Raw genomic sequence first — 12,515 nt, 5'->3', positions numbered from 1 at the left:
AAACTAATCAAGTCCTACCTGGAATGGGTTGAGTCACATCTCCATGGAGATTATCTAATAAAAATTTCTAACCTACACTATTGTAGGATTCAAAGAAACAGATGCTTCCACAAGATTGGATCAGGATTAAAACATGGCTTTTCTGGAGTACATAATATTTTCAAATGGGCACAGTGATGTTCTAGCTTCTTATGCTGCTTTAGCAAAAACCATGAAAGTGGTTAACATAAAATTGGAAATTTATCTGCTCATGGTTTTGAAGCCAGGAAAAGTGTCCAAATCAAAGTACAGTTGAGACAATGCTTTCTCCCTAACACTGTTGCATTCTGGAGCTGGCAACTGCTGACCCTGTTTCCTTAGCCTGTCATATGTGAAGACACAAGCAGCATCACCTGGTCTCTTCCTTCTATTTTGGGTTTCATAATTTCAGATTATTTCAGGTATCTTTCTCTTTCATATGAATTTTATTCTCTTAATAAAATTCTCTTATAAAGTATATCATTAATAGGATTAAAACACATCTTCTTTTGGGTGGTGCACTCTTTAACTGAAGGAACCTACCAAATTTACAATTGGTATAAAAGCACAGCTATATAAAAAAAGCACAGGCATGGATTCTAGTTAGAAAAATGTTTTCTGGGTACATACAATTTTGAACTACCACATTCCACACTGTGTAACCCAGAAAGACCTGTTCTTTCTATAGGCAAAATACATTTAAATTCTATTAAAATTCCATTAAATATCATCCCCAAATTTAAGCCATTTCAGAGGCAATGCTTAGTACAAAGTCTAATCAAAATTGGTTACGGGTGTGGTCTGTCCTGTAGCACAAGTGCCCTCTGCTTTGTACCTGTGAAATCTAGAGAAGAATGTACAATGGGGTAACAAGCATAAAATAAACACTTCCATTTTATCGGTAGGTGAAAGGAAAGCACAGTTCATGGTTCCAAACCCTGCATGGCATACTCTGTTACATTTCAAGTTCTGAGAGTCACATATGTAATGAAATTTTTTCCTCCAAGGCTGATGAAGTGACAATTTCAGCCCTCCCAAGTGCTTGTGCAACAGTCATGCTCTCTGTAAACACAGCAGTGAAATCCCCAACCTCTGAGGACTTTGGGGTTGTAGTCTGACTCTAAAGCCCTGGGGAATAGTCACAACTCTTTTAGAACAGTGATGTGGCAGAGAGAAATTCTACAATCCCAATGGGTTCTGACTCCACCATATGAAAGTGTGGGGTGGTACTCAACATGGGAAGAGGCCAACACACTCCAAGCTGTGAAAAAGACACACCCTTTCTACATATATTGCTGGATCCACCTTCTTGCCTGAGATGTCTTTGGTCCAGATCTGAGCTTCAGTGGTTCTGCCCTTGAAGTGATTTTTCCTACAATCTGTCCCTTTTCATTGAAGCTGCCAGTGGTTGTTCAGACAGATTTTGGAAACAACCTGTCAGTTGTGAATGTTGTACACAGAGATCCAAACCATCAGGCAGAACAATATTCCACAAATTGTTCCTGGATAACTGTACCTCCAATCTTGAGTAGAACAGAATTGCTGACTTGTCTCATGTTTAATTAAACCCTCATATGAAGGCTATTCTCTGGGGGCTCACTTTCCAGAAGCTTCAGGTTATCTAAAGCACCAATATCTGGTTTCTTTAAGCCCATGATTTCAGTTCTTAGCTTATCACATTCCTCTCACATTTTAACATAAGTGGTGATTAGAATTCTGAACTTCCCATGCTTATCTTGGAAATTGCCTCAGTTAAATACCCAATTTCATAAATGAAGACCTGTCTCCCACACAATATCAAAACTCAATAGTGACAGGAATCATCTTTCCTCTTGTCTCCATATTATTGTTTCCTTCTAGGACATTACTGGAAATACCTTTCACATCTATACATCTTTGAATGCCCTCTTCAAAGATATTGAAGGCATTTCTATAAATGACCTAACAATCCTTCCAGCCTCAACCAATTACCCCATTCTGAAGCTGTATTGCCATTTGTGGTATATGCAACAAAGGCACATCAAATGCCTGGGCCAAACTCTGTCATTAGTTTCTTAGGCTACTTAAGCAAATAGCATAAAATGGGTTGGTTTAAAAATGGAAATGTAATAGTTTATTGTTTTGAGCCTCAGAAAATGTCCAAATCCATGCATCATCAAGGCAACATTTTCTCCCCAAGGCTTGGGCTTTCTGAGACTTACAAATGGAAACCATTGTTCCTTAGCTTGCCATATGGGAAGATACATGATGCTGTCTCCTGGTTTCTTTCTTTTCTTCAAGGTTTCATTGACTTCAGAATTTTATACCTATTGCTTTTTTTCTCTCTCTCTGAATTTTATTCTTATAAAAGGCTCCAGTAATAGATTAAAACCCATTCTGCTTGAGAAATGACACAATTTAATTGATGTAGCCTCATCAAAATTTAATACAATTGTTCACATGTGAAGTAATGAATCAGATTTAAGAATATTCTTTTTTTGCAGTACATACAGCTTTAAACCACTATCATGACTAAAAAAGAATATAACTGTTGAAGGTCAGCCAGGGGGAAAGTACCTGGAACACAGAATATTGACCATTTTTCACCATCAAAGTGTTAAATCTTGATCTTGTGCCCAAATACAGTGAGAACTTCTGGTTGCTGAGCTAAGCTCAAGAACAGACTGCAGAACACTCTATATTTTCAGACAAGGAAAATTCTAGATTTCCATAATGGTTCATTATGATTTTGACAAAGAATTCAAAAACATTGTGATGGTTAAGTTCATATGTCAACTTGCCATGTGAGGGTGCCCAGTTTTCTGGTCAAGTAAGCACTGGCATAACCATTACTTCAAAGACATTTCATGGATGATTAATAAATTAAAGGCTGCTTGTTCTAGTTTGCTAGTTGCTGGAATGCAATATACCAGAAACAGAATGGCTTTTAACAAGGGGAATTTAATGAGTTGCTAGTTTACAGTTCTAAGGCTGAGAAAATATCCAATTAAAATAATTCTATAGAAATGTCTGGTTGAAAGCATCCATCCAGGGATGGATTGGTTCTAGAAGGCCAATGAAGTTCAGAGTTTCTCTCTCAAGTGGAAGGGCACATGGTGAACACAGTCAGGCCTTCTCTCTTTGCTGGAAGGGCATATGGCAAATATGGCATCATCTGCTAGCTTTCTCTTCTGGCTTCTGGTTTCATGATGCTCCCCAGGAGGCGTTTTCCTTTCTCATCTGCTTCATGATGCTGCAGCATTCTCTGCTCTCTCAGAATCTCTCATTCTCCAAAATATTTCCTTTTTTATAGGACTCCAATAAACCAATCATGACCCACTCAAATGGGTGGAGACATGTCATCCCCTAATTCAATTTAACAACCATTTTTGACTAAATCACATCAGCCAGGGAGATGATCTCATTACAGTTTCAAATATACAGTTTTGAATAGGAATTATTCTACCCTTATGAAATGGGATTCATATTAAAACATGGCTTTTCTTAGGGGCATACTTCCTTTCAAACCAGCACGCTGGTTTACTAAATCATTACTTGGTTTATTGCATCTATGGCTAATTACATCTATTATCAAATAAGGGAATGTCTTCCACAAAGAGAGAATTAAATTAGTTGGATTTAATTCAACTTGTTGAAGACTTTTAAGGGAGAAGAGAGAACTTCCATGTCTTTTTCAGCCAGTGAGCCCCTCCTTGAGAGTTCATTGATGACCTTCATTTAAGTTGCCAGCTAGTGCCTATATTATAAAATTTTGACTCATGCATCCACACAGTTGGTGTGAGATACTTTTATAAAATCTCATATTCATAGATATCTTCTGTTGGCTCTGTTTCTCTGGAGAATGCTGAGTAATACAATAAGTTCCCTTGGAACATTCTAATTTAATGTGGAAAATGATATGCCTGTTGTGTTACTATTATCATCAGAAACCACACAAAATCCCTAGAGCACAATAATTATTTAGGACATATTTAATATCCTTATTTATCCTCATAGAAAATACTCATTGTATTTCCAACATTGTGCTGAGTGTCTAAAATTGAGTAAAAAATACATGGAATTTGTGTTCACAAAGATTATATTTTAGTCAGGGGAAAAACTAGATGTAAATAATAAGTAAAGAGACAAAAATCTTAGATAGTTTTTCATGTTATGAAATAACATAGAATGTGAATATAATGTAAAATCTAAAACAATATAAACAAACTATTCTAGACACTTCTTAAGAGAATTAGATAGGTGAGTTTGATACTCACCCACTGAGAGCAAATGACTGATATTCTCCAGCATCACATCTTTGAACAGCCTTCTCTGGGATGAATCCAGAATGACCCACTCTGCCTGAGTAAATTCTATAACTACATCTTTCAATTTCAGTAACTCCTAAAAACATCAGAGATACAAATGTTCAGAAAGGGCCATCTGCCAATATTCAGAGTACAATGGGAGCATGAACTAAGGAATTGGTAACTGTTGCAGAAAGCTCAAATTGCATTTGTGCTTCAAGTCAGATGATTCTCAATATTGAACAACTGTCTTTCACAGGTATGGACACATACATATACACACTGATTATTTTAAAAAGTCTCAAAAACACATGGTTTAATATAATCTTGACATTTCCCAATAAACTGGTCATTATGACTTACAGATGGTGAGGTATAATTTGCATTTCAGCATTAATAACAAAACATTTTCTACCTATTTCAAGAAAATATACAGACTCATCACAGGACAATGTATACCCATGCATTGCCACTTTTATAACTATAGTTAGATTACTGCCCCAGTTAACCTGTTTTCTCTCATCTATGACATCATTTCACAAACAGTTTGAAATGTTGAAAGATCTAATGAGCCTATGTGTAAAGTACTTTGCATCTGAACATAATATACAGCTATATTATTCAATAGAATGGCAGCAAACTTTGCAGCTAAGTATAACATATACAGAACTAAATAGGTATCATGGATAAGTTGGAACAGTGTATGCTGCTTCATTAAATTTTCCATAACTTCAAGAATTTAACATGAAATAGAATCATGGATCAGTGGCTCACTTCAAAGAGTTCTGAAACTCCTATACCAAAGGATGATCCTAGCTGCCCATTCCAGGGATATGAGATCATTCAAACTCAATTTTCCTTGGGATCTTCAAAACCCATGTTCATCCTCTCTTTAATATCTTCACCTCCTTTTTATGTTCAAGAATAAAAGAAGGCCCTCAAATGATTCTGGTCTCTCCATTTCATCACAAAATTTCTCAGGGCCATGAATTTTACTTTACCTACTATACTCCTGAATGCAAGCTAACATTAAAGAAACAACACTTCTTTTTATTACTCCTATTTACAAAATTTGAATAAATTGCTTAAAATAATGGGAGAAGAACAATGAGAACAAAAAGAAAGGGAAAATTTTAGGTATCCATTTTGAAAGTTTTTAAAATGTTCAAATATATGATTTTAAAACTTTAGGAAATTATGATTTGAGGAAAATAAATGTTTCCTCTTTTCCTTCTACTAACTAATCCTCACATTTGCTTCTCTCAGCAATGCAAAACCCTCCACCTAAGCAACTACAACCCTGTACTGATGAACTCACTTGCTGAACACCAGCTTCCCTACCAACTATAAATATCTGCTATTACTCAATTCTATCAAATAAACTCACTGTACATCTAAGCCATTTGCAGGCATTAACAGGATCAATGAGTACATTATTTCTCTAAAGAGGACATGGGCTGAATGAGAACAAAACCCTCTCAGTTCTCCAGTGAATACAGAGTCTTGATGGAGTCTGCATCAAACTTGTGCTGGAGAGATTACTTATTGATGTATGATAATTGAGCCAGTTTGAAAGGATTGATGTACCCTTGAAAACCCATGTTTTAATCATAATCAATCTTGTGAGAGCAATGTGTCTTCTAGTCCCTATTCATTATTATAGGTTTGAAGCATGATTAGATTATCATTACAGAGATATGATCAATCAATTGTGGGTACTAAATTTGATTAGATGGATCTACCTGGGTCTTGATTAGTTTGCTGGAATCCTATATAAGAGGAGCCATTTCAGACAGAATCCCTTTTGAGAACAAGAAGAGAGGTACAGAACCATGACAGAAGTATGAGAGAACCACAGAGTCTACCAGTCAGCAACCTTTGGAGATGAAGAAGGAAAATGCCTCCCAGTAAGTTTCATGAAGCAAGAGGTCTAGAAAGAGAGCCAGCAGATGGCACCATGTTTGCCACATGCCCTTCCAACTGAGAGAGAAATGCTGAATGTCATTAACTTTCTTGAAAAGGTATCTTTACCTGGATGTCTTAGATTGGACATTTCCATAGACATATTTTAACTGGACAATTTCACAGCCTTAAAACTGTAAACTAGCAACTTATTAAATTAACATTTTAAAAGCCATTCTTTTGATTCTGTTATTTTCCATCATGTCAGCTAGCAAATTAGAACAGATTTTGGCATCAGAGAAGTGGGGTGCTGCAATTTACAAATACCAAACATGTTGGAGTGGCCTTTTAAATGGATAAGGGGGAGATTCTGGAAGAGTTGTGGGCAGCTTGATAGAAAAGGCCTAGAATGCTTTGAAGAGACTGTTGGTAAAAATGTGACTCTAAAGATACTATTGATAAGGTCTTGGACAGAAATGAGATATGTGTTATTGCAAACTGCAAAGAATATTATCCTTGATTTAAAATGGCAGATAATATGGCACAATTGACCTGTGGATTTGGATGGAAGGCAGATTTTAAAATCCATGAACTTGGTAATTTAGTAGAAGAGATTTCCAAATTAAATATGGAAAGTGCAAACTAGTTTCTCCTCACATCTTATAGCAAAATGCAACAGGAAAGGGATAAGCTGAAACTGAATTCTTGGGTATGCAGAAATCAGATGCTGATTTTCTGGAAAATTCTGAGCTTCTGGAAAGGGGTACCCCAGAGTATACTGTCCCACATAAAGATTTAACCAAATATGAAGACCACCATCCATTTCAGAGGGAGCCAGGATTGGACATGAATATATCCATGACAGATTTGTGTAAATTCCTAATGTCTGATGGACATGATCTGAGACTATTTTGTAGAAAGCCAATGAAAATGTGGCAGGAGCTCTGTAAAAAGAACCATGGGCACTCAGGACAGAGAGGGACAGAGAATGGACATATTGGAGAAAAAATAACTTCAAAGGTAGAATTATGGAGGCTGAGATCTGAAGTCAAGAAGCCTCAGGCTTAGTAGACCCATCCAAGCATGTGGAGACAGTGAGTTTGCCCCAAAGAAAGAGGATTGACCTTCCACCTCATTGCAGTGGAAGACTTGTGATGACTCAGGCATTGGAAAGGCTATAGCACACTCTTTGGGGATAGGGGAGAGTAGGACTGCAATCACACGGAGTTGAGTGTGTATCCTAAAGCTTACAGGGAGGTTGGGTGTGGCCCTGCTGCTTAGAGAGGGTGGAGCTGAGTAAAAGGTGGTCTCTCCAGTGTCTCCCAATGTTGAATTCAGAGAGGCAAGCATAGGCCTGTAGAAAGGGTGTGACTGCTGCTTTCTAAAGCCTCAAAGATAAATGACTCTCGGATTTGAAATCTAATGGAATTTGCCCTACAGGTTTTTGAGACTGCTTGGGTCCTGTGACCCATGTGGTCCTTCATCCCTATGGAAATTGGTACATATATCCTATTACTGTTCCTCCTTTTATGTTAGCAGCAAATAACTTGTTTGAGTTTCACACTTGTTTAGTTTCACAGGTCCAGACTCAGAAGAAAATTTTGCCTTATAACTGTCCATGCCTGTAGCTAACTTTTATGAGACCTTTATTGGTTTTAACCTTGTATTGTATTTGTAATGTTACTGAAATGGTTTAAGGTTCTCTGACATTGTAATGGAATGAATGTATTTGGTATATGGGGAAAACATCCTTTTTAGGGTCCAGAGGGTGGAATGTGCTAGGTTGAAAGGATTTATGTGCCATAGAAAAATAGAAACTATGTTTTAACCCTAATCAATGTTGTGAGAACAACAGCTTCTTCTAATCCTTTTCCATACTACAGGTTGGAAATTTAAACAGCAAACTTGAATAATCACCATCCCAGAGGCCAGGATATATATAACTTTAGCTCAGATCCTTGAATTGATTCTAAATGAGATTAGAATATTGTTCTAGCTTGTTAGCTACCAGAATACAATATCCCAGAAATGGAACAGCTTTTAAAAAGGAGAATTTAATAAATTGCTAGGTTACAGTTCTAAGGCTATGAAATTGTCTAAATTAAAACAAGTCTATAGAAATGTCCAATCTAAGGCATCCAGATAAAGATAACTTGGTTCAAGAAGGTGATGACATTCAGCATTTCTCTCTCAGTTGGTGGGCAAATGTAGTGTCTGCTAACTTTCTCTCCATTCCTCTTGCTTCATGACGTTCCTTGGGAGGTATTTTTCTTCTTCATCTCCAAAGGTCAATGGCTTGTGGATTTTCTGCTTCATGTGAGTATGTCATTCTGAAGCATTCCCCAAAATGCTTCTTCTTTTAAAAGATTCCACTAAACTAATCAAGATCCATACAGAATGGTGGAAACATGACTCCATCTAACCAAGTATAATACTTACAAATGATTGCCCAAATCTCCATGAAGATAACTTAATCAAGTTTCCAACCTATATTGGTGAATAGGGATTAGAAGAAAACATTGCCCCTACAAGATTGATTAGGATTCAAGCATGTCTTTTCTAGGGCACATAAATCCTTTGAAACTAGCACAAATGTCTATGCCCATCTGCTGAAACACATGGTTAATTTCAGTAAAAAGAAGTATTCCCTACTCACCAGTGGCTGCATGGTCAACAGCTCAGCTGAGAATTGTTTTCCTCAGGGTTTACACTCACAACAAGATAAGTACTAGGGGTAAGAAAAACTGAGACTGTAGAAAGAAGCTATTAGATTCTGGGCTTACCATTGACTTCCAGGCACAACTTTCATGACTCTTAATCCTCCACCTGGGAATAACCCCAATCCAATAAGCAGGAACATGAAATATGCTCTAAGAGAATAACTTCCTTGTACAGATAAGATGAAAACCATTGAGTTCTATATCTTCATCAGCCCATGGTTTTCAGAGATTTTCCATTCCCTTCCTGACTCAAAATATTGGTCTGCACATCCAGAGAAATCACTGTGGATTTCTATCAATATGAAATATCCACCCCCATCCTCTCAACTCTCACCCCTGTCCTACACTGCCTGGTAGCTGTCCTTCTGAGGATATTTGTCTGAAATTTTCCTGGTTCTTCCACATTAAATGTCTAATACTTATTTATGATCTCATCCTGCTGGATTGAGATAACAAAGAAACTATGCATTTTATTATCAAGCATTTGTTCCACTTTGAGAGATCAATGGACAGCTGCTGTATTACAAATATATTCCTGAAAATCCCTTGCATCAAAAAGTAACATATGGACATGTGTCATAACATATCACAATCCTGATAGGTTCAAGAGGCTCAAATTAAATAGAATTAAGGATTTGGAATAAAACCCAAACTTCACTTTGAAATTAGTAAAATGTCAGTTGACATCTTATATTATATTAATAGTTTTCAGTTGTAACAGCTTTCATTTCATAATTTATAGATGTGGAAGATCTTCTGCTTTAAATTTTTATTAAGATCATTAATAAATATATAATTATTTCATGGACAAATGATGATATTTTCTGAAAACAGTCCGATTAACTTATGCATTTGTTCCTGCATTCACATGAACAACATTGTAGTAAATGTGTTTGGAGAATTACATTTATTTAATCTTTAAATTAGCCATATTGATTAAGGCAGATTTACCTATTTAACAAATTAAATGAAAAGAGGTTCAGAAACCTTAGAAAGCCAGAAACTTTTCTAAGGTTTGTAATCTTAAAAAGTACATGGTTAGAAAAAGACACAGCCAGAGTTTAGATTTTTTCTGCTTGCTTCCCAGTTCAAATTCACTAAGGCTTACACCATTACTTGAATGCCACCTCTCATTTCAATAGTCAGATGATGCACCTTATTGTGAAAATCTCCTTTTCATATAGTTTGTTCTCACAGTTATGTCCCATACCCAGGTTCCCCTCCAATGTGAGAACTTTCATAAAATTGAATCCACAACCCAAACATAAACTTCTGGCTCACCGATGTTTACTATCCAACATAACTTACACTTACTCACATCAATATATATATTTACTGAAAACAATATTTCTTATGTCTTGCCTTGTCCCTGCTCCATACAAAGATGACTAAGATGTTGAGCCAGGTTTAAACATTGAGTTCCTTTCCCTCAGGGCACTCATAAAATTTGTTATTCTTCATGTATTAGTTCATTTGTCTATGCTTCCTACTAGTCTAAATTCATGAATTTATTCTTTGAATGATTTTAGGTAAGTTTCCCTGAGAAAAGTACTAATGAATTTTGAATATAGAGAAACTAACCTATAACCACTATAACCTAATCTGACCTCAAATAGCCTGAGCCTAAGTGCGTGAGTTAAATTCAATAATTAGAGTGTAAATAATGACTGTCCTTTTTGGTTAAAATTCTCTTCCTTATAAAACAGAGCCCAAAGGCCAAAAAGGCAAGTAAATCAATACTTACTGATGATGCTTTCATCAAACTCCACACTCAGAGGTTCTTTATCAGTCTAGAAAAGGTAACATTTTCATGGAGGACTCTCCTTTAATGAAGTTGACAGTGTGATCAGTCTGTAATCCAAAACATACTCTCATTAATTCAGATGAAAGATACATATAATCAACACATGCCTTCTTTAACACCATCATTACCATCAAATTACATAAATTATGCAGATATCCTTTCATTCCCCTAAAATCCAAAAACCAACCTATATATTTTTTCCCAGAGAACTCACTCCTCAGTGATTTTTATATGCTCTGTAAATACTCTGGTGAATCTATAGATAGAAGGGCTCTACTACTCTTCATCTATAAAATGGCTTGTAATCAACCACCACTTCTAAGGATGTGAACATTAGTGTAGTCTATATAAGAAATATTTTTGCTGAAAAACATATACTCAAATAAAAATACATTCATTTGCTTTTTTGTGCATGGGCAGGTGAATATCATATATATAGAATCATACAGAATGAGGCATTTTGAATGTGACTTGTCTTTCACCGAGCATTATGTATTTGAGATCCACCCTTGCTGTATGCATAATGTTGCTGAGTGGTGTTTCATTGTATGAATGTACCACAGTTTAACCATTCACCAGTTGAAGGATTCTTAGATTATTTCCCAATTTGGGGCAATTATGCATAAGGCTGCTATAAACATTTGTATACAGATTTGTTTGTTAACCCAGGTTTTCATTTTTTTTAAATAAATGGCTAGGTGTGGAAATTTGGGTTATATGATATATGTGATATACATATGTTAAATTTTTCAACCATCAGACTTATCCCAAGTTTCTGTACAATTTTGAATTTTTACCAGCGATATATGAGAGTTTCAGCTGCTTTTCATTTTAGCCAAAATTAGGTATTGTAAATATTTTTAAAAGCCAGTCTAGAGTAGTGGGATGGTGGCTCAGTGGCAGAATTTTTGCCTACCATGCCAGAGGTTTGAGGTTTCCCTTTCATCTGGGAAGGCACATGGTTATGTCTGCTAGCTTTCTCTCCTTTCAAATGGATTCTGGATTTCAGAGAGCTTCTGAAGGGGTATTTTCTTTCTGCACAAGTGTTTCTCTCTGTGTTGGCTCTGAAGCATTTTCTAAATTGGTTCTCTCTTAAAAGACTTCAGTAAATGACCCAGCTTGAATGTATGGAGCCACATCTCCATGGAAAGAACCTAATTAAAGGTCCCACCCACAATTGGGTGGCTTAAATCTCCATGGATACAAGTTAATAAAAAATAATCCACCCGGGACTTCCAGAGAAGATGGTGGCTTAGTAAGACATGCAGATCTTAGTTCCTCCTCCAGAACAGCTACTAGGGGAGTAGAAACGATATAGAACAGCTCCCAAAGCCATGACAGAGATCAAAAAGACAGCGTACCCCATCCTGGAATGGCTGACTGGCTGAGAGAACCCGCTCCAGTGAGATCGCCGAGGGGCACAGGCTTCACCGGGTGGGGTGGCAAGCGGCCGGAGTCACTCCCTTCCCCTTTCCCAGGGCGGCTGAGAGAATTGGACAGGCAGTCCCCTAAAACCATGGCGGCTGGCACCCACACCACGCGCAGCCCCCCAGACCAACTCAGAGATTTGGATCGGAAATCCCCAGGCCATGCAGAACGGTGACGGGGGGGCCCTTCCAAACATGTGACTTCCCAGGAATGGTGCACTCTCCAGGGCCGCGGTGGCTGGTGCCCTCCCGCCACGCTTTGCACCCCAGGCTGACTAGGAAATTCGGACGGGCGCTCTCCCGAGCTGTGGCAGCTGGCGAACCTCCCTGCGTTCGGACCCCAGGCTGGCTGGCACTC

The 12,515-nt window shown here is 37.3% G+C and overlaps 1 protein-coding gene across 1 annotated transcript in view; it reads right to left on the bottom strand.

Moving 5' to 3' along the window:
- Positions 1-12,515, bottom strand: part of LOC143673041 (uncharacterized) — a 227,857-nt gene that overhangs the window by 10,992 nt on the left and 204,350 nt on the right. Inside the window, 2 exon segments of the mRNA XM_077147414.1 lie at positions 4,275-4,401; positions 10,671-10,777. Of these exon segments, the coding sequence (XP_077003529.1) occupies positions 4,275-4,401; positions 10,671-10,685 (142 nt within the window). The 5' untranslated portion in view covers positions 10,686-10,777.

Source organism: Tamandua tetradactyla (assembly GCF_023851605.1).
Source record: "Tamandua tetradactyla isolate mTamTet1 chromosome 25 unlocalized genomic scaffold, mTamTet1.pri SUPER_25_unloc_2, whole genome shotgun sequence".
NCBI classification, from domain to species: Eukaryota; Metazoa; Chordata; class Mammalia; order Pilosa; family Myrmecophagidae; genus Tamandua; species Tamandua tetradactyla.
Note: the sequence above shows the minus strand (reverse complement) of the source record. Positions and strands in the feature narration are given on the sequence as shown.